The sequence below is a fragment of the Sinocyclocheilus rhinocerous genome, unplaced genomic scaffold (assembly GCF_001515625.1).
Source record: "Sinocyclocheilus rhinocerous isolate Xijiao unplaced genomic scaffold, SAMN03320098_v1.1 scaffold11, whole genome shotgun sequence".
NCBI classification, from domain to species: Eukaryota; Metazoa; Chordata; class Actinopteri; order Cypriniformes; family Cyprinidae; genus Sinocyclocheilus; species Sinocyclocheilus rhinocerous.
The window spans coordinates 452,443-476,550 of NW_015625587.1; the positions used below are offsets into that span (position 1 = coordinate 452,443).

At 37.1% G+C, this 24,108-nt stretch overlaps 1 protein-coding gene across 5 annotated transcripts in view; it reads right to left on the minus strand.

The window, feature by feature from the left end:
• phactr4b (phosphatase and actin regulator 4b) overlaps positions 1-24,108 on the minus strand; it is a 59,437-nt gene that overhangs the window by 10,088 nt on the left and 25,241 nt on the right. For 4 of the 5 annotated variants that reach the window (XM_016572175.1, XM_016572183.1, XM_016572189.1 and 1 more), the window contains 3 exons: positions 14,783-14,953; positions 10,029-10,109; positions 7,038-7,484 (listed from right to left, as the gene is read on the minus strand). In XM_016572175.1, coding sequence (XP_016427661.1) covers positions 7,038-7,484; positions 10,029-10,109; positions 14,783-14,953 — 699 coding nt within the window. Of the gene's footprint in view, positions 1-7,037; positions 7,485-10,028; positions 10,110-14,782; positions 14,954-18,230; positions 18,897-24,108 lie in introns of those variants that run through there. The other variant, XM_016572170.1, reaches the window with a different exon arrangement.

Below are 24,108 nucleotides of genomic sequence, written 5' to 3' on the forward strand. Positions count from 1 at the left end.
GTGAACATTTGGGCGGCGTTATGCAAATCTTCCCACATCGTGACGTTGACATGTTGGGGGCGTGTTAGAACGAGCCGTTTTAGGTAGGTGTGGTTGACTCTTAACTTTTATAAAGAATATCTCTTTGGATTTGAGACTTTAGTCTTTGCAAATTCACAGATCTTTTTTATGCACCAAGAGCTTGTAACACTCCAAAGAGAAAGGAAAAATTGAAATCGCATCATATGACCCCTTTAAAGGAACAGTTCACCTAAAAACTACAATTCTGCCATCATTTACTCGTCCTCATTCCATTCCAAAACTGTATGCCTTTCTTCCATGGAAGACGAAAGGAGGACAAATGAATCTTGTCAATGAAATGAGATCACAAAACCAGTCAAAATAATTTGTTCTCAAGTTCAACTCCCTGACTCATTAATTCAGCTCCCAGGAGCAGTATTGTTATTTTTAGCTGAAACTAAACTATTAAAATTCATTTTCCTTACAAAGCTGAAATAAAGCTGAAATAAAACAAATATAAATATTAAATGAAAAGTTTAAACTTAAATGCAATTTTAAAATGTTGCCTCGGCAACTAACAGAATCAGTTATAAATTAAAGCTAAACAGACATAATAAAAAATATAAAAAATGACGACAAGCACATAATTACTATAAAATTTAAACTTAAAATATAAAAATAAAAGATCATTCAAAATAATAATAAACATTATAATATATAAATCATACTGAAATAACACTGCACAAAAGATTATCAGTGAAAATGGCTTTCCGTCTGTTATATAAAGTTATTGTATGCTTTTAGAAGTCATATGGACTACATTTATGAAGTGTTCTTGTATCCTTTTTGAAGTTTGAAAACTCAATGTAACTGTATGGTAAAAAGCATTCAGTACAGGTTTGGAATGACATGAAGGAGTGAGGAAATGACGGAAATTTCATTTTAGATGAACACAGCGTTTAAAAGTTTTCATATTTCAGATTAGTGATATCATATTAGTAGAATCAAATGGCTCTTATCCCGACTTGCCAATAACATCACCAATGACCAATTTCTTCTTTTAGAACATATTCCAAGCAAGCAAGTTCATTGACAAAAAGCCATGTGACTGTTAAATCAAAGTATTCAGAAGCCCATGTCACATGACTTACAGATGATTTCCTCTTCACATAACTGCCAAAGATATGGTGTAAGTATAATGAAGTACAGCAGCCAAACATTCTTTTTGTGAGAAAGCATAAACTAAACTAAACATGCTAACTGCACGTTTTAAGCATGTTTTGGGTTAGCCTAGCTGCCTCTCTACGAATCAAACGCATGAATTTCAGCTCTAAATCTAAGCAACCCACAGGCTTTCAGCATGTGATGAGGTGGCCTGGATTCAGTCCTTGTTCTCTAATCTCACAGCTGCTTGTGGAGCAACTGTTGCCTGGAGTATCTTATACAAAACATATGCTAGCATCTGCTTTGGCATGATAGGGCATTTCCAGCAGCGAAGGCTAAGATCGCCTCAATTCCACAGGGAGTCTTCTAGCGTTTAAACACCTGTTAATAATGTGCCAACGTGCTGCACGCTTATGAAAGCTTTAATGCCCGAAACATGCAGTTTTGCAATTGAGAATGTGAGTGAGAGTGAAAGAGTAGAGGAGAAGCAGCAAGGGGGGCGCATTAGTCCCACGCTCAGGTGGTGCACTAAAGGCATGCTTTGCTGAGGGTGAGAAACATGAGGCTATAGAGCACACGGCAGCAGATGAAGGACGCAGCTTTGGCGACAAGCCCGGCCTCAACGTTTACCTGTGCGCATGCCTCCTGCCCGCCGGCAGAGGTAGACAGGCAGGGACAGGTATACGTCATGGTCACCCTCACGCTTCCAACAGGACCAGTAGAGGGGAGAATCGCTGCCGTCACCCCCATGCAGGGTGGAGGCTGGCGGGGGACAAAAACACATAAACCCCCCGTCCCCGGGCGTAAAACAACACATATCTTTACAAAACAGGGACGACTTATTCCTCTAAACGACTGTAAACATCATACCAGTGTGCATGGCGGTGACACTACACACAGAAGGTTTTTAATTCATTTATTTTCCTAATGAACATTCCTGGTCTTACTGTGAATCATTCATCAGTGCAGGTTACTTTACAGAAAAAAATTAGTTCCTAATATCTAATCAAAATATTACACGAAACAACTTTCCTTTTCTGGTGATGTCACTTCGGCCACGTGTATCCACTTGTTAAGTACGACTTCATGGTTCTCATAAAAGGCTGTTGATATCATATTCTCAGTGGAAAAAGAGGCTTGGACCCGGAAACAGTATTCGTCATTACTTAACAAGCGGATTGGATAACATTAGCCAATAGCCAAATAGATAGCTATTGGTTTTAGGTATTCATCAACCTTTTAAGGCATTTCACAAAATGTGTCAAATTTTAAAATCAAACCAATTCCTTGTTTATTTTTTTTCCTGATTTTAATTTTTACTTGGCTATTTAAATTTTACTTGGAAATATGTCACATTATGAAAGTAAAATGGGTTGCAAATGGCAATTCATGTTGACTTTAAATGCATATGTGAGATAAACAACCAGCTAAAGCCATAGATATGAATACCTAGATTATACAAAGATGTCAACAGCACCAGCATCTTTAACATGTTAGGTTGAGCTAGCTAACAACTCTCATTACAGCAACAAAAATGCCACAGCACTGTGCAACCAACCATGTTATAGTTACTAACACAAATGGTGTCAGCAAGACCTATGCACAATATCTACTCTTATAATGCAGCAGAGCTACAGTCTGGTAGCTGCGTTTCAACATAAAGATCTGGATCGTTCCAGTGTACTGAGACTCAGCACATTGTTTATAAGCAGTAAAACAACACACAAATGAGATGTACGGCTCTGCATTTCACCGACTGACATGCTTATTGACTGCTTTCCAAATGGACTGTAGGAGGCTGTGTGGAGATTTAATGTTTGAGACACAATGTTTTGATATTTCAAATCCTGAAAAGCTTGATGCTTTGGCTTAAAAAAACAAAAATAAAATAAAAATAAATTAAATACAAAATAATATACTCTGTGCCTATGGACAAAATTACTGCCATAAAGATTTTCAATTCAGCCGGACTGTTGTATTATACTGCTTAAATATACCATTCATTATATGAAACTGAATATATAGATTACATTCAACATATCATTTTCCCTAAATAGGCTACAATATTTCATAGTTTAAGTCAAGCACTGACAAAATCATATTCAACATCAGATACTGGTATAAGCGAGATGAAATTTTGCATGCGGTTGTGAGGAGAACTTCTCACATGATTTAACAAACACATTTATTGGACAAATTGTCCCAAATAAGAAAGAGTTCCCATTAAATTGGAACAAGCATGCCTATTGTTTTTCCACAATAACCAGGGACAAACGACAAATCCAAGATAATCCAAGCATAAATGAAAACATTGTTTTTAGTAATAACTCAGTTTCTCGCAATCAAAGACTATTATTAAGGTGATCAGCTTAAGGGTCAGGGCCCCAAAAGAAAAAAAATTGGCTCAGCAAGCAGAGAACATCAGAAGTGTATTAAATACATGGCTAAGATCTTATGATGTATGACATGGCACACATGTACATGCTTTTAATGCAATTAACACAACAATTCACTTTTCTTTTTTGGCAGCACTGCATGTCACAATGTCTAAATGCTTAGAAAATATATTAAATTAAAAATAGTCATAGAATTCTTGTTAAAAATGCTCTAACAAACATATAAGCAGCAGTGTATCTGGTATAAGCGAGATTAAATTTTGCATGCGGTTGTGAGGAGAACTTCTCACATGATTTAACAAACACATTTAATGGACAAATTCTCCCAAATAAGAAAGAGTTCCCATTAAATTGGAACAAGCATGCCTATTGTTTTTCCACAATAACCAGGGACAAACGACAAATCCAAGATAATCCAAGCATAAATGAAAACATTGTTTTTAGTAATAACTCAGTTTCTCGCAATCAAAGACTATTATTAAGGTGATCAGCTTAAGGGTCAGGGCCCCAAAAGAAAAAAAATTGGCTCAGCAAGCAGAGAACATCAGAAGTGTATTAAATACATGGCTAAGATCTTATGATGTATGACATGGCACACATGTACATGCTTTTAATGCAATTAACACAACAATTCACTTTTCTTTTTTGGCAGCACTGCATGTCACAATGTCTAAATGCTTAGAAAATATATTAAATTAAAAATAGTCATAGAATTCTTGTTAAAAATGCTCTAACAAACATATAAGCAGCAGTGTATCTGTATGAGATGCTGTAGTGTGTGCCTGTGAGCAAGAGCAGTAGGTTTGCTTTGAATAGTTAGAATATTATAAAATCTTTCAAACTTCACTAATACACAGTTACAAACCCAGACAGAAATGATTAATACTGAAATCTTTATGTATTAAAGGATTTCCTTGCTATATATTTAAGTTGTCACAGTATCTAACAACTGTGAAATTGAAGTATGAAAGTATCTGAAGATTACTGAAATTCCCATTTTAATTCTAAGATGTTTTGACTTCCCTTCCCTCAGTGAGCATTTTTTTCATTTCCTCCTTTGCACTATAAGTTTGCCTAAAACAATTGCACAGCACTTTCAACTCTATGTAAAATACCAACCAAATGTTTCCACTGCTGATCAGTTGTTTCTGTTTAGAAAAGGGATTTTTACAAGTATATTTATCTACTATCTTTTATACACTAAAATATTTTAGAATATAAATACTGTCATAAATACATAAACATCATAAATCGAAGTATTATATTATATCATATAAGTAGTAATAAAAATACATAAATTTAAATACTTAAAGATGAGTCATCTGTGGTGATTTGCAGCACAGTATTTTTGTAGAGACATGTCATAACTATCCATACCCAGGAAGCAAATTGATTGTGTCTAGTAATTTCACTGACTTTTATAAGGGGTCATGTTATATCTAGTGGTCGACCGATATATCGCCAAAGCCGATATATCGGCTGATATATGGCATTTTTCAAAAATCGGCATCGGCTGATAAGTTTTTCTGTTTGGCCGATGCATTCGAGTCGGGACTTTTATTTTGACGGCGCAGAGAGCGGCAGCGCCTGAGCATACAGTGCTCACAATCTCCCACTTGTTCGCGGTCGTCGTTAACAGTTCTGTCTAACAATCCGATAGAACTGTTAAACAAAGGAATTAAAATGTATACAAAAAGTATTATAACGATTGCTTTTATATTATTAGTAATAGAAAGGCAAACATTATAACACTTTCTCGTTTGCCGTCAGCATTCAGCAAATACGCATTTACATCATTTAAACAAATCTTTGAATGGCTAATGAAAATGTAATTTCACAAACCTTGCAAACCTAGTCGAATCCAGTTGTGAGATCTTGTGAAGTGTGCATGTGACCTGCATGTTTGCGTGTTCTCTGCGTGACTTTCGGTCCATGCAAATAGAATGCTTTAAACATTAAATTTGTGATTTCAAATTATGCTGTGCTTTATGCATTTGCCCACTGTCATATTCATGTCATTTTAACTGTGTGCTGTATGTAAAATGAGTGTTACCGTGGCTTTATTTGAAAAAATATGATTCCCAATGCACACAAACTTCCCAGAATTCTGAGTGCCCTGTTGGTTACAGTTTACTTCCTTCTTAATTATATTTTTATTAAATATTTACTTATGTTGTAGTTTATTGAAATAAAGTTGGAATAAAATCAAATATAAATATTAAAAACATTTAAAAACTACAAAAAAATCTAATAAAAATGCTAAAAGAACATTAGAAAATTACTACAATTTAAAACAAAAAATAAAAGAAAATAAAAAATATAAAAATAAAGCCTAATTCAAAATATGAATAAATACCATAATAAACATATAAACTAGGGTTGGGCCGATAGACAATGCCATCATCCATCGCCGATGGCTGATAGACATCACGATGTTGAGCCGGCATCGTGATAACCCCCCTCGACCCCTTGCAATCCGCCGCATCCCAATACCGTATTCGGAAAGAAAATGACATGCATACGGAACCCCTAAAGGGAATATATATTTCAATACTTTCTCTCTCAGTTTTATCATTGGGTAATTATACTGTATATGTATATTGCAGGCATCGGGGAGCCGCTATTATGCCTGGCATTGAAACTGCTTTTGAGTGCACAATAACGTTTTAGTTTCACTTTCACTTTCGAGATTCGCGATCGAACGCACTTTGTTTATACTATGGCGCGGCAATACTTACCACACATTTTACAAGATTAGATGTTTGTCAGTGGTGCTCAGGATCTGCAAATCATTTGCCATCGTCCTCAGTCATCTCTCCTTAATCTGTTTATGTGGTAAGTGAAATTTTATGTACTGTAATGTAACAGGCTACCGCTAGCAATCGTTATTTGTTTTTCGTGCCTTTCTAAACACGGATTCACGCTTCGGGCACCCCCCCCTGTATATTTTTACTGTATTTGTCTCATTATATTAAACAGTTTTAAGTGCTAAAATGGCTGGTTAAAATGATGATTGAAAATGTAAAAAAAAAAGATTTTTTTTAAAGTGACAACTTAATTTAATTTCAGAGTGTCAAAATTAAATATTAAGCTAAAAACATTTATTATATAAACTACATTGCTCTAAACATGAAGCAACATTTTAATAGTGATTGAATAATTTAAATTAAACCTGTATCATCACTCCTAGTGGAGGGACAAATCTGTCTCCAAAGGACTAAATGATAATGTTCACTTTGATGAGGATTGAGGTGACTGTGGTTTATTAATTATGAAAGAACGGGAGAATTCAGCTTAGCTGAGCTCAGTTCCTAAATAAGAACCTTAGCTGGAGCAGAACCCATGGGAACACAGACACTTGTCTCAATCCAGTTGGCCCAACAGAAGGTGAGGAAGTGATGGTGGAAGTGTGGAGAACAAAGAAGAGGAAGGTAGAAAGGGAACTAGAGAAAAATTATAAGAATTGATCATACAAACCTCTTCTTCCCCTTCCCTCTTCGACAGATGAGTGGCGAGGAAGCGTTGGCTTCCAGTCCGATTCGGGGCGAGTCCTGCGTCCATCCTCAGAGGGGGCTTTCATTAGCCCAGGCCTCTTGTCCACTTCAGCATGCAGTCTTCCATGTCGGATATCATCTCCTTGCCAGGCCAGATTAGATTTCCAGTCCTCTGTCCCAACAGACCAACCACTTCTCCTGCCTTCATCCTGATTGGAGGCCCGGGGGCCCAATGCTCCACGATGATCCCCGTCAGAAGGGGCACGACCTCTGCGGTCATCGGGCTGCGGCAGCCAGACAGGGTTGACTCTAAATTCAGATTCAGAGGGCGAGTGTATCTGCTCTAGCCCCAGACCTCCACCAACTCCTACAGGCAGAGTGTGACCGTTCTTCACATAAGGTGTCTTGTGGCCATGAGCCTCACCTGATTCTGAAAACAAAGGGGGAAAAAATTATATATCAAGAAAAAAAATACAAAAAGCACTATTAAAGAAGCCCACATGACTTTTGCACTAAACTATTTAATGTTTTCTGAAAACACACATTATCTTTGCGTCATAAAAAAAAAGGAAAATACTATTTTTATTTTCTCCTCTGCTATGTGTCTGAAATCTCATTCATATCACTTATGGTGTGTCAAGATGTATCACAACAGGTATGACATCTATAATGCCAAATATCATTGGATTGTATGTCTCAGGACCAATTTCATTATGCCAAATATCAAAATGTGAATATTCAAACAGCACAAATGAGATTTAAGACCTAAAGGGAAAGTTTTCAATGCAAAACAACAAACGTTGCTGTAATTTATGACTTCACAATAATTGGAATATAGTGCAAAATCCATATGAACCTCGGTTATTATGCTTTTTGGAGTTTTACAGCCACAGGTCACTATTCACTTTCATTGTAAAGAAAAGAGCAGCATGAACATATTGCTTAACATCTCCTTTTGTGTTATATGGTAGAAATAATGTCATACAAGTTTTGAGTTTTCATTACCTTACTGAAAATATGCATCATTAATATTTTTATTATGTAGTAACAGTTTTCCAGAGGTATTAAAAGGCATTTGTAATGCACTGTGAATATTTACAAAAGAACACAGGAAGTGCACCGACGGAAACGACACGCTTCACGTATTCATTGAACAAATATTTGTTTCTCTGGAAGCAACAGCCTTGCAAAAATTCAAAAGGATTTGCATTTTTATTTCTAACAGAGAACAGGTTTGCAAAATCCTTTCAAATCGGGTTAGAGACTAACGTGGTTTGCTTCTGAAGCTCGACATGAGCCTGTAGCTCTGATTAGCTCTGAAGTACAGGTTGTGTCTCCTCACACATCTCTCAGAGGTTACGAGCAGCTCTCAAATAAATAGGCCTCCAAAGCAACCGGTTCACAGCGCATGACTTTCAAAGCTTTTTGCTGCAGGGCACAATTTGCTCCACTTTCTTGTCTTAAGAAAAACTGCATGTCATTTCCTTCCCAAAATATGAAGAGTCAAAAATAGGTATCAAATTGAAATTTCCACTCTTCATCTGCCTCGAAAACTGCAGAATTCGTCTCAGCTCCCCTGACTGCTACCACATTAACAGGGCTGAGATGATATACAACCTCACTGAGCTGTCTGTCTTTCTCTACTGTGAAGAGAGACGATGCGCTGAAATTAATGTATAGCACATGTATCAAAAGAACTCTGAGGCACAGAACTGTGATTCAGCAGTAATGTATGTCGCACATCTGTAAACGAGGGGGAAATCATTCATGTTTATTTTCCTTTTGAGGCCACGAGTTTGTTTCTGTTGGTATGTCCAGTATCCTCAAAGACCACAATGACAGGAATGTAAGAAATACAGTGAGAGCACTCAGAAATTAAAGGAGCAAACCCCCTGCCTGACACACTCACATATTTGGGTGTTTCATCAACCATGGATGCTTTTGGTCCTATGGACCTTTAGAAAAAGACTCTCTTAAAACACAGTGTTCATATATCACTAATTTACTTTAATATCTAACAGTGTCCAACAGTTAGTCGGTTACATTTTAGTTTCAACAGGTACATTTCTCACAGGAGAATATTGTCATTTTATAATTTTTCCTGAACCAACAAATGTCTTTTCTATCTTTTTCAAATTATGCATTCTATTTGACAATATTCCATGGTGTAAATAACATTTTAGGAACAAAATGGCAAACTCCTAATTTTTTACAGTCGCCAGCATTTCATGTACCCAAAACAGACATAAGTAGATAATAATAAAAATATTTTATATAATATGTAATTGCATGGTTTGACCAAAAATTACAGTTTGAATGTAAATAAAAGACAAAAATATTATGAGCAACATTATTGGCTTTGTTGGAAACAACATGACAACTGATGGACAGGCATGTGTAAAAATGTACATAATTCAATAAATATTGAATTGGTTTATGATTATTTCACTCTTTGTTTAGATAATAATAGTTTTAAATAGTTGCAATAATATTTTGTGATGCATTATGATATATTTTTTGAAGGTTCTGGGTGTGGAGAAAACAAACAAACATCTATACATAAAAAGCACTTTAAAATTGGCAAATTTGTTAATTATTAAAGTTAACTAAAATGGTTAATTAATAAAAAAAAATCAATCTCTCAAAATCAACCTCTGGGACACAAGTGTCCATAGTTGAATAAACATCCATGTTCTTGGCATGTACGCACACACACACAAACAGTTTTTATTTAAAGCTAGTTATAAATGCTGTAACCCAACCCTAACCCTAATAGAAAACTTTCTGCATTTTGTATAATTTAAAAAACAACAACAACACTTTATTTACTTTGTTTTTATACCATTTTTAGAAAATGAAGACATCCCCAAACAGAGGTTTTGCCAGGTTTCGCTTCAGGGTACAAACTGCATGGTACAAAATATGGTTAAGAAAGCCTGAGGTGCACACACACACACACACTTCTCTCTCCTACCATTGTCAGGAAGCTCCTTGAGCACTCCCTGCTCGATCAGTTCCTGTCTTGGCCTCCTCATCGACATCTTTCTTTCCAAAACTGTGGGGAGAACAAAAATACTATATATAAATGAGAAACTCACAATGGCACATGTTCATCTACACCTTTATGGTTCTGAAAGCAGGGGCGATTCTAGGATGTTTTTTAATGGGGTGGCACAGCCCCCCTGTGCCACCCCATTAAAAAACATCCTAGAATCGCCTAGAGTTTCTCACCAAGAACCAGTCAGGGGGGGCCCATGGGAAAAGTCATGTGCCCCAACACAAGTGGGATGACATAAAAATGGCACTGCACAAGTGCCTGGACAACTCATCTCTCTTTTTATAAATAAAAACCACTGAACAGACAATAATTGTTCTCAACTTCTTTTATTGTCCAAACAGACTGTGTGTGTGTGTCTTGTGAACTTTTTTGTAAAAATTGTTTATGTTCTAACTTTCACCTTGTTGCTGCAGATAGATGGCTGCTGGTGTAGTCCTCTCACTGGCTGGCTCTGACCTGTGGTTCAGGGCTGCTAATTTGCTGGCCAACTTGGCCCTGCCTGGTGGATTGGCTCTGGCCTGCACTGCACAGAGCTGCCAACTGCTTTAAATTGAAAGTAGCTAAAACTGGTAGCTAAATGTCACTAGATGACATCATAATGGCAAATTCACTGATCTATATAAAGATGAATATAGATCAGTGGGCAAGATGAGAACTTAGAAAAGATTTGTCCAAAAAGTAGCTACATTTGTCCCTAAACTTTTGAAAAAAGTCTCAAAAGGGGTGGGGAAGTCGCTAAATCTAGCTACAAAATTGCTAAATTGGCAACACTGGCACTGCACTGTATCTACCTGTCTTTGACATGGTTTCTTCTTGAAGGAATGTAATGCTGCTGTGCCTGACTTTGTCCCCTTTTCCTTTTTTCCCACAAAATTCTGTCTAAAAAAACTCTAACTTAATCATCAATATTACACAAATAGTATATTTTTAGTATATTTAATAGCCATATTCTCATCTGATTAAAGACAAAATCATTTAAATGTGAAGCTGTTCTTGGACATTGCAAAACGAAAATAAAAAATATAAGATTACCACACAAAAACGTTTGTTTATTCAATACAAACAGGGGTTTACTATTCTACATCTTAAAATTCCCAGTGTCAGAACGCTAACATTATTAAAACCCCACATTTTAGCGTTTACCACGTTACTGTAGACTATTTGGGAAAGTGATTGTGCCTTTAATCTTTGAAACAACAGGAAGAAATGTAACCTAACGATTTCTATTTTAAGTGGTGCTGGTGCATCGTGGCAACACAACTATAAACACAAGCTCCAAGGAGCTTTTCAACATACATTAACGTATTTCATATTATATATATATATATATATATATACTGATTAAAGACAAAATCATTTAAATGTGAAGCTGTTCTTGGACATTGCAAAACGAAAATAAAAAATATAAGATTACCACACAAAAACGTTTGTTTATTCAATACAAACAGGGGTTTACTATTCTACATCTTAAAATTCCCAGTGTCAGAACGCTAACATTATTAAAACCCCACATTTTAGCGTTTACCACATTACTTCAGACTATTTGGGAAAGTGATTGTGCCTTTAATCTTTGAAACAACAGGAAGAAATGTAACCTAACGATTTCTATTTTAAGTGGTGCTGGTGCATCGTGGCAACACAACTATAAACACAAGCTCCAAGGAGCTTTTCAACATACATTAACGTATTTCATATTATATATATATATATCCTTTAATCTAACAACAGGAAGAAATGTAACCTAACGATTTCTATTTTAAGTGGTGCTGGTGCATCGTGGCAACACAACTATAAACACAAGCTCCAAGGAGCTTTTCAACATACATTAACGTATTTCATATTATATATATATATATATATATATAATATGCATTATATATATATATATATATATATGTTTCAGGATTCAAATGCATCTAAATCTCTTAGTTTTTTTTTTATTATTTGTCAGTGTGTTAATCTGACTTGTTTTACAGGTGAGGTGGGGTCTGGTAAGACCACCTTGGTGGCCAAACTACAAGGTGTAGAAGAGTACATGAAGGGCCGAGGCTTAGAGTACCTGTATTTCAATGTTCACGATGATGATATCGATGGTAAATATTAAATCGTTGTCTAGAGTTTGATACTGGCAATATATAAACCAGTTTTAGATGTATAACCTTAAATGACACTGAATTAGAGCCAATATTTAAAAAATGTACAAATGCAATAAAAATATCGGTGCCACCCCTCATATTTTGAGGGGGGCCGGTGTCACCCCTCTAGACATACCCCTGTCTGAAAGCTCTTAGATAATGAATACTAGAGGTCGACCGATTCATCGTATTTGCTGATTAATCGGCACCAATAGTTGATTGGTGGAACTATCGGTTTTCGGCAAAAATCCATGCCGATAGTTTTCCATGTTGCGTCCATTGCTGGAGTGGCTGAGAAGGGTTCGCTGCCATTATACAGTACGAGAGCCACATTTATGCCACATTGTTCATTCTTGAAGCAAACTTATATCCGTTTGGTGATTAAATAGTTTTAGACCGCCGCTTGAATTGAATGTGATGCATTCGTTGATACCTGTGAGGCAGCGCTGTGCTTTTGCCCAGTGTGTGACTTACATATTTTTTTAACATTTTGATTAGATAATCATGCAGTGTTCTAAAATAGAAGCAAATAAAGTGTGAAAGTACACATACAATATCAATAACCTATGTATGTAATTTTAATGCAATGGCCTTGTGTAGATATTTAAAGATGGCCATCTTTAAGCATTACTGTTGAAATTACAGTGCCGTGAAAAGGTTTTTGCCCCCTTCCTGTTTTTTTAAATTTTTTGCATATTTGTCACACTTAAAAGATTCAGATCATCAAACCAATTTTAATATTACGCAAAGATAATGCAAGTAAATACAAAACGCAGTTTTTAAATGATAATTTCATTTATTAAGGGAAAAAAGCTGTCCAAACCTACCTGGCCCTACGTGAAAAATTATTTAGTGTTCATTTAAACTTTTACTATTACTAATAGGCTACATTTTTAAATGTTAAAGTTTTTTTCTTTTAACATTAGTAAACTATGAAATAACTTTAATGATCAATAGAATAATTAATGTTAATATGTTTATTAATTTACAAAGTATGGTTCAGTACTGCTACTGCTTTTTTAAAAATAGTAAAGCACTGTTTTACTTTAGTATCCATTTTAAAAACTATCGGTTGATTAATCGGTATCAGCCAGTGTGGTCCAACCTTGCTATCGGTATCGATAAAATCCACAATCGGTCGACCTAATGAATACATTCAGTGTTCATGGATTCAGGCTAATTCTGAATCTGAATAATATCATTGGAATTAATAGACATTTAAAACACATTTAGATATCAATAATAAACCAATATTAGGACAATTGTGTTTACTTTTGTATGTTAAACATTTTTATACAACATACTACGTTAGGTCGGCATTTGATTTCAGATATCGAGTCAAGTAAAACCAGTTGCGACTACTGGGTAAAGTGATTCTGAAATCATCTCAGTGTTTAAAGCGCAGTTCATATGGGTTTTTGAAAAATATCTATTTTGCCGTTTATAATGTAGCTATCCTTAAATGAAAACAATCTGCAAAGTTGTTTATCAAAAAAAGTGCACGATAAATAAAGATATTGTCTCTCAAAAGAGAGAGTCGATTCTGAATCGCCTTAACGAGTCGTCATATTTTCGAATCTTTTGCCTGTTACCGGTATACGTCACTGGGTAACACATTTGCATAATCCCCGCCTGCCCGCGAAATACATCATTCGCTGTGAACCCACTATTTCCTAGGAATGTGTCGATTAATGTAGACTGACGGTGTTCTAATTACATCGTTTAATAATAAAGAATGTAGTGTAGCACAGACTTTATAATCATTGTGAAATTGCTGTTTATTTTGCTGCACGGCAGTTATAGGGTTAATGCTGGAGTTAGTTAGGTTGCTGCGCCTGTGATACAGCTGTTCTGCGTTCTGATTAAAAGTTAAGACAGAGCGTCTTTTGTCTGTCGTTCTTCAAACATTACAGTAGACATATTTTGGTTTACAAACTGTATTGTTTTATCAGTTAGTCACGTTAGCACTCGGCTAACGTATCCGCCATTATTGTTTTAAGTGTTCACAGTTTAGCAGCTAAACTTTAGCTGTGGGCACAATTCGCTTCGCTTGCATAAGTGTTTTTGTATTTTATGTCATTATTATAAAAACGGATTGGAGCACTGTATTATTGTTTTATGTAACTTGCTCGCTAACTTGCTCAAGGACTCCTCTCTGTGCCAATCACAGCAGGCTTGGCCAGCTGACCAATCAGAGCAGAGAAGGCTTATGGAAGGGAGGGGTTTGCTCCGAACCTGCTTGGAACGAATCGTTTCGAAATAACTGGCAAATGACTCTAATATTAAATGTATATTTTGAGAAAATTACAATGTTTTCTGACCTTAGATGCATTTAAACCTGTTGTAGGGGACTCCAACACAACATTAGGACACTTTAAAATACCATAGGACCTGCTCTTTAAAACATCTGAGAAAACATTCATATCAGCAAAGGAAAGAAAACTTTAACAAACATTAGGGTGTGATTTAAGGAAAAATGTCAAGGAATGGAAAGCTATTTTCCAACACAAACATGAAAAGAAAAGAACAAAGGACCTTCTGAAGTTTCCTTAAACTTCTCGCTGCTTTTCTTCTTCCTCCACTTCCAGGGTCTGAAGATCTTACCCAGGGTAGAGAACTTGCCCTTGCGCTTGGGAGGAGGGGTGCCGTCCCCTGCCGTGCCCGCTTCGCTCCCTGTGCTGCTGTGCTGGAGGTCACCTTCATCATCTGGTGAAGAGACAGAAAATTAGGCCTTGGGTAATATGGTTTATAGGGTTGGGCCGATAGACGATGCCATCGTCCATCGCCGATGGCTGACAGACATCACGATGTTAAGCTGACATCGTGATCCCCCCCCTCCCGCAATCCACCGCATCCCAGTTCCGTGTTCGGAAAGGAAATGAAGTGTACTACGGAAACCCTAAAGGGAATAAATAGCCTACGAGATGGGAGGATAAAAAAAAATATTTCAATTGAGATTCGCGAGCAGCAGTACTTACCACACATTTGACAAGATTAGATGTTTGTCATTGGTGCTCAGGATCTGCAAATCATTCTGTGTATGTGGTAAGTGAACTGTCATGTACTGTAATGCAACAGGCTACCGCTAGCAAGCGGCTAACCTTTTAGTGGCTCCGTATAACGCGTTATTTGTTTCACGCTTTGGGCACCCCCCCGATGTCATCGTCCATCAAGATGTTTCACTGTAGACATCGTCCCGATGCCAATTTGGTAGACATCGCCCAACCCTAATGGTTTACGTAACTCAAACTTTGTGTTGCGCAGAGTGTTTACGTAAGCATAGTATATATAGCGTGCCACATCAGGATGAATTATAATATTGTGCCATCAAACAAACATGACAAACACTGTCCCCCTTATGCAGCTGTGTCCTGTGCACTGGCTTGGATCCAAACACACACTCATGCACAAAATACTTGATACCACAACCCTTCTCCAACCTCAATATCAAAACATACTAAACTGCTGAGCCTCCTTACAGGCACTATTGATTTAGACCCCAACGCAGAGTGTTTTCTGGCGGCTCTCGTGAAAAGACGAGCGGATCCCAATCACATCTCAGCATGGTGAGCTGGCCAGAGGCCACTGCTTCCCCACACATACACACTCACATTCCTATCGGGTCCAGCACTGCAAAGAGACTCACAATCTCACATCTTTGGCCCATTCAAGTGGGTGCTGAACGTGGCTTTGAACTTTCCAGTTGATGGAGCTGGGCCTCATTGTACTCTTTTATACACCGATGAAGAAGCTGTGCATCCCATAAGTACAGTGAGCTACAGGACTGGCATTTAAAAGTCCAATATTTTGCCATTTGGAGAACATCGGCCTATAAAAGTTCCTGTTTAGCTGTGACAGTTATAAAACATTGTCTGTTTTGAAATATTTTGAAGTGAATTTTAAATACATTTTCAATAAATCCATACTTTTACTCAGAATAATGATGCATTAGGATCAGTGGTTTTCAAACCCTGGGTCGCGACCCTCGAAACTTAAAAAATGGGTCGCCAGGATGAAGGAAAGGAAACATTTAAGGAAAATGTATATATGTATTTAACAAAGTTCAAGACTCAGGGAAGGAGGAAGTGGGAAACGGCAAATGTAACTTTAATAACAAAAACATAAAAAAACAAAATGAAAGTAAGTGGCAGCTGCCTCACCGTAGACTCCAATGTGTATCCTTTCTCTGTGTTTGCGCTCTGAGCAACAAAGGTTTCTATTTACATGTTTTTGCAGCGTTGAACATTGTAGCCAATCACAGACATACCTGTTGATTTCTTAAATGCAATGGCCAATCAGAGGCGTTTCAGAGCCAACAAATATTAACACAATCAGCATATTAGAATAATTTCTGAACGATAATAAAGGAGAAGAAGAATGAGGAGGAGGAAAAGGAAAAGGAGAAGAGGAGGAGGAGGAGAAGAAGACAATATTACTGTATTTTCACTTTACTATATTTATATGTAATCTTGATTAAATAAATGCAGCCTTGGTGAGATGGAGAGAATATTATTTTTAGAGTATATTACAATTATATATTATTTACTACGGAAATGTTCATGAACTTTCACAATTGATAATATTAATTAAAATATTACTATTTTCCATGACTTTTTCAGACATAAAAATCACAATTTCCTGATATTTTCAGGTTTTACAAAACCGTGGGAACCCTGTTGGCTGTTTTTCATTCAGTACTAATTTATTCTATAAAACATGGCATGTTAAATAACCACAGGTTAAAAAAACTAAAAGGAAAAAAAGAACAATTAAACCCAAAAATTAGATCCGGTCACTTTAACAAATTCAGTAGGTAGTTGTTAGATGCCTATAACCATCATGATCCATCCCTAATCTGCAGAATGTCAAATTTAGTAACCTTTATTTGTAAAGGGCTACCTTTATATTACTTAATGCTTCTCACTTACATTAAAAATGGAAGGCATTTTAAAGGGTCATGAAACCCCCCGTTTCAGCACTTCTCACCAGAGTTTTAAAAAAATGCTAAAAAAGTGGGCGTGGTGCGCAGAGGAGCGGAGGAGGGGGAAGAGGGGAGACAGACAACATGCACAGCTTCGCGTTTCAGACAGTTTCATTTCGCTCCCATCGAGTTAAAAACACAAATAAATGCACAGCCATTTGCACTCTGCATCGAAAACATATATATGAACGCGCTGTTGCACCTCTGAGAACTTTTAAGGCTTATTCTGTGGCGTTTATATAAGCCTTTTGACGGGATGTCACAGAACTGTAAAAACGGTTATGCTCACCGAGTGAATGAATCGCGTTTGTGCCGAACTCTTATTACAAAGCAAAAACAAACACTCTTCTTCGATCCATGAACGTTTCTCTCAGTTAACGTGCGCTACGTAATCTCCACAGTCTGAAGCGTCTGTCATAGCAAATCAACACATGCTGTTGTGAATAATTAAGCGAAGTCTTCTCATAGAAATGAAGTCTTTTCATAGGATAAGAACACGCAGTCTCATGAATAATTTAATAGACACCAACGCGTCATCGATGTACTACAGTCCATTACCACGTCACAAATATACGTCAAAAATTGACGTCAACACGATGTAGATTTACCGGAAGATGAAAACGGCGCAAAAAAGCTTAAAATTAACCAGTTTTCTCCAACAGTTAAAAATATCGGATGCTAACATTGTCTTCTATGATGTGCAACACAAACACCTCTTCTAAAATCTCAGAAAAAGTAGTCTGGGGTTTCATGACCCTTTAACAAAGCCCAGTAAACACAGGATGCCCTGTGAGACCTATGCTTTGTGTAAAGTAAGTAAATATAAGCAACCAACACCTGCAACCCACAAATCAACAGAGTGAAAAACTCAGAGAAGAGAAGGCAAAACAGACAACATAAAGACTCATAAAGCTCAACAAGCAGGTCCAAATTGCTCCTTATTTAAACACTAATACGGTGTCCCCCATTACTACATTTTAGTGTGTGGATGCATCAGCCTACCTGGACTCCAGCTGCCATGGCAACTTGTTTGAAAGCAGCAAGCCATACAAGCGTCTACGCTTTCCCTTTCCTGTTTGGCGTCTCCAAATCAAGAAGAACGTAAGTGAAAATGCTGAAGCAGGAGTACGAATGGAAAAGCAATAGTCCTAGAGCACAATAAGATCTAAAACCAACCATATATCCAATAGTTCAGATGGAAGACAGAGTCTGAGGAACAGGGAGTGTCACAACTCCAAAAGTGTGAGGACTTCCAGTTTCTTGAGTACATAAGAAGTGTAAAAGCCAGAATGTCTCACAAAGGGAAACACCTGAAAAGAGCTGCTCCCGTAGACAGCTACGAAACACCAGCAGTCGACCACAAATCCATGATCAGATCCTAAAAGCACAGCCGGCGAAGGGTCCCAGCCTTTGGAAAGACAATCAGCAAATGACGCACATCCACTGAGTTCGGTGAGAAAACAGACAAATGTGTTACGCAGATACCATTCAGCTGCAATAAACTTGAGCGTGAGCAGCCTGAGTCAAGATATCAGACCTTAATGGATCAGACATTACTAATAGCGGCGAGATAAGTGAACTAGTAGGAAACAGATCCAGAAGACAGGGCTCCAAATGAAATGCCGTGGAGCTAAATATGTCACTTAGAGTGCCGGGAGTGAGTTGTTTAAAGAACGAAAGGCTGTGCATTAATGGCAGGGAGAGATTCAGATTGCCTTGGAAAACAGAGGGGGGGCGAGGCCTGGGAAACAGAGGGAGGAAATGGCACTCCACCCTGATCCTGAAACGGGGAGGGGGGGGGTTGAGAAAGAGGTGAAGAGAACCGAAAACGACCCCCTCCCATAGTCCACCGCAGCGTGAAACGGAAAAACAGACAACGGCAGATAAAACAGACTCAACTGCACATCAATAAACTTATGTCGAGTCCAGGCTAAACAGATGTGCTTTCAACTTTATTTTATCAGACAGACGCATACTAACAGACTGCCGACACAATCATATATGGATATTGTTCTTATGATATTGCATTGGTACTGCACAGGGAATTGCATCAATATTTTTATTTAGACTACCTTTCAAAATTCGGGGGCTGGTAATATTTTTTTTAAGTGTTTTTGACAGTTGCTTACGCTCACGAAGGCTGCATTTTTTGATCAAAAATGCAGTAAAAACAGTTCACAATTTCAAAAGAACTGTTTTCCCTTTTAATAATTTTTAAAATTAGTGATTATTAAAATTATCCCCAAGACTTTTGGGAAAATACTCTGTGGACTGACGAGACAAAAGTTGAACTTTTTGGAAGGTGTGTGTCCCATTACGTCTGGTGTAAAAGCAACACTGCATTTCAGAAAAAGAACATCATACCAACAGTAAAATATGGTGGCGGTAGTGTGATGGTCTGGGGCTGTTTTGCTGCTTCAGGACCTGGAAGACTTGCTGTGATAAATGAATTGCCTTCAAGCAATTGACGCCGAACTGCCGCTAATTCAAAAGTGAAAGTAAAATGTGCACGCCGCTTTTACAAGCTATTTAAAAGCGAAGGAAAGCGAGGAAAAGAGGGAACGCCCCCGCCCCCACTGTGATACCGGTATTACCGGTGTTGTCACACGTCGATTAACCAGTGGGAAAATTTCCTCACCGTCACAACCCTAACACACACACATATATTATGTAAACAAAAACCTTTTGGATGCTATTAATCGTTTGACAGCACTATTTAAAATGTAATTTATTCCTGCGATGGCAAATCTGAATTTTCAGCAGCCATTTTTTTAGTCTTCAGTGTCACATGATCTTTCAGAAATCATTTAATATGCTTATTAGAGAAGAAATATTTCTTGAGCACGGTTGAAAACGGTTGTGCTGCTTAATATTTCGTGAAAACCATAATTCATTTTTGTTTCAGGATTCATTTTATTTCATAAAATAAAATAAAATAGGCACAACACTGAAAAAAGACAAAACGAAATGGAGACAATTATTAATTTTTAAAGAAAAAAGTATTTTCTAAAAACAGGTCTAGAGAAAAATGTGTGGTATGTATCATATCATGAGGCAGCTGCCGATACCCAGCCCATAACACTCCAAATAAAGCTAAAGCTGGACAAACTCCAGTTCGTCCCACAGAAAGATGCCAGTACTTTCAAAAGATATTTAGCCTAACTGTTTCTCAAAGGATGTGGCACTGACTGCTTTTTCCACTACAATGAGTTCAGCTTACCCTCTATTGGCCCAGTGATGTGAAGGACCTCTCAGCTACATTACCTAACCAGACTGAAACAATAAAGCACTTAAGCAAAACAGCAAGAACTCAAAGCCATTTTATACAGCCCCACTACATCACATACAGCAAAACAGAATCCAATTGTCTTCCAAAGAGTGTCTCACACTGTTTTTGCAAAGTCCCCTGCATTCTGTTGCCCACCACGAAGCAGTTTTTAACACATCTTATGTAAAACCGGTCCTTATGACCGATTAGTTGACTTGTCGTTCAGGTAACCCACCAACTAGTCGACTTTGAAAATATGCCCAAGCATGATTGAACGTGTGCATTTGTACATGCAACTCCAGAGCCAGAGGCTTGAGGTGTACATGCTAAGCAGATGAGAGGAGTGTGTAGGCAGTTGTGTTGTCGGAAATAAGGCCGGCATTCAGCCTGGAGCAGCTTGTTTCATTATGTAACAGTCTGTCTCCACAGGGAGAAATCATGAAGAGTCAATCACTGCTCTGCCACTACACACCGCCCCCTTATGCATTGCTGTACATGCACAAATAACTAGGCTACAGTCTCTCATTCCAGACAGTCTTGTTTGTCAGACTTATTTAACGTATAGCTCTTAAATCTGAGCTTCAAATAATCAAAAAAAGCTTGTTAGGAAAAACATTAACTAAATCAATTGGTCGTCGATGAGCTGTCTGAACAACTAATTGGCTTATCGGCTATAAGAGAATCAGATGTGTTTCTTAAGGGGCTTTTACGTAAGATGTATTCTTGCGGTCACAAACAGAGCAAACTAATTCAAAAACACAAACACAGCTCAACAAATGAACAGATTGCAAGAGTTGTAAAAAGCTGGACTATTTTTAACTTGAAACAGCATATTAAAAAACGTAACACTTGGAACGAGATGCTTAAAATACCGCATGAGACAATACAATGGCAAGAAGAAAACTTACTAAATATGTATGACTGTGGTGTGGTATATGGTGGTGCATTATAGGGCATAAATGGAAAATAACAGACTTTTTCAAGAAGGGTTTACTGTGCAAACAGCTAATCTGTCCGTTTTACTGTCCGACAGCTAATGAATAAATAAATAAACAAATAAATTATACATGAATACATTTAATAATATGTCCATTTAAAATAATATATATATATATATATATTATTAATATATAATTATACTATATCATATATAATGATATATACCTCCCCCTATATCATTGTCCTCATTTGTAAGTCGTTTTGGATAAAAGCATCTGCTAAATGTCTAAATGTAAATATATATATGTGTGTGTGTGTGTGTGTATATACATATAAAGATTATACTGTTAAAAATTTAAACAAATATTTAATTGTAATTAAACACCTAGGATATACATTTTCAAAAAGGTTTTACTGTGCAAACTGTCTAACAGCTATTAAAGAAATATTATATAACATATAGGGGTGCAACGGTTCTCGGTAAAAAATAGAACCGTACGGTTCTCCACACACGGTTCGGCATACACTAGGACCGCGGTTCAATTTAAATCTGACAATGCATCTGTAATATGGTTTGTTAGAGTTCGGCTAATGCATGTTTCTGTTGATGGATACAAATTCTTCACACAAAAATTGTCAAAATGCCCGTCTTGGTGAGTATCCTAGCAGACATAGTCGGCTGAACGTACAGTATCAGTGCACTGGATCAGTGCGTTCTCTTAAAGTGACAGCACTTTCTTAATGTTAATCAAACAGCAACAACAGGGAAATCTCTCACTGCTCTTGATTGAATAACTTTTGTAACTTTAATAAGGATTAATCTTTAATTTATACAGTCAAATATGCAATGTTATTTTACATTTGATTTATTCAATTTCTGTACCTAACAAAATCTTTTTTCGCTGTTTATTTATTTGTGCTGTTGCTTGTAGTTAGATTATTTGTTCTTATTTTCTTTATTTTTATTTGACAATATAGTTTTTTCCCTAAACGTAGCACATACTGAACCGCACCGAAACCGTGACTCAAAAACCGTGATACAAACCGAACCGTGAGTAAGTTGAACCGTTGCACCCCTAATAATATATAAAAAATATATAAATTATAATATAATTATAATATTGCAAATATTACTTAATCATCAGATATACTTAAATTCATCATAGCATATAATAAATAATAATCATCATCATTAAAAAAATTTATTTAAATGTATTAATTAAAACTATACTATATGGTTGTAGGGCAATATTGTGGCCGGAGACCTGAACAGCACACGCTGCTATGTGTGTTTAAACTAAACTCATTTAAGCCTTGCCAGTTTAAATATTAAAGAGCCAGAAGACGTGAACTCGCGCGCGCAGTGAGAAGATCTGTGTGTGCGCTCTGAGAACCCGCGTCTCAGAACGCGCGCAAATATTAAGCTCTCTGTGAAGTATTGTGTTTGAATGGACAAATTCACACAAAAATTATGTCAAAATGCCCGTCTTGGTGAGTATCCTAGCAGACATAGTCGGCTGAGTTTTTTCCCTAAACGTAGCACATACTGAACCGCACCGAAACCGTGACTCAAAAACCGTGATACAAACCGAACCGTGAGTAAGTTGAACCGTTGCACCCCTAATAATATATAAAAAATATATAAATTATAATATAATTATAATATTGCAAATATTACTTAATCATCAGATATACTTAAATTCATCATAGCATATAATAAATAATAATCATCATCATTAAAAAAATTTATTTAAATGTATTAATTAAAACTATACTATATGGTTGTAGGGCAATATTGTGGCCCGTCTCTTTTTAGAACTGTTCTTTCTGAGGTTAAGCTCCAATTGGACATGTTGTAGGGATAAAAAGTTTCAGACGCTTCCAGCAAATTGACATTTTGCCGCATAGAGAAACCACTGGAAACAAATACAATGTCGGCAGAGGCAACAGTGAGCGGAGTCCACTGAGAGAACAAAGACACCTGTATTGTGACATGAAACCTAGCCGTGCTGTTTGGCTGAGTAAAGACTCGATAGCTTCCTCTGTGCAGTAACTGAATGTCAGCTGTGCTTTGTCTCGTGTTTGTCATCACTATGGGTGGTGTCTCACATCCTGCACTGGGGGAAACATTACAAAGATCATCAGGATTCAGACTTCAGGCTTTTCTCCAATGAACAGAGAAAGGTTGACAGCTGAAGACCCGATGTAAATCAAGATACATGGCATTTTGAGACTAGCTCAACAGCACTTTAATCAAAGCATAGAAGCTAGTGACCAGAAACAAAAACATGGATGAACAGTCTGGGTTTCAACCATGTTTTCAAAGTCAGTGTTGATATTTTGTGTAATTTTGTGTAAATTATTAAGTACAGTAACCATTCCAAAAGCAAAATTCATATTAAAAAAGAACAATGTAGGATTTCTATTAGGGATGCTCCGATCAGGATTTTTGCAGCCGATACTGAGTTCCGATGTCTTGCCATGGTGATCGGCCGATACCGATGCCGATTCTGATGCTTCAAGCTTTATATAGACGGTTTCATCGGGCGACGCGCCTGGCCCGAAGTTAACTTCCGGTCTGTGTTTGTTTATCAGTCTGGCTATGGCGCAGGCTACAAACTCAGTTAAAGTTAAGGTGATGAGTAGACTGAAGTTGGGCTCAGGTGGTTGTGC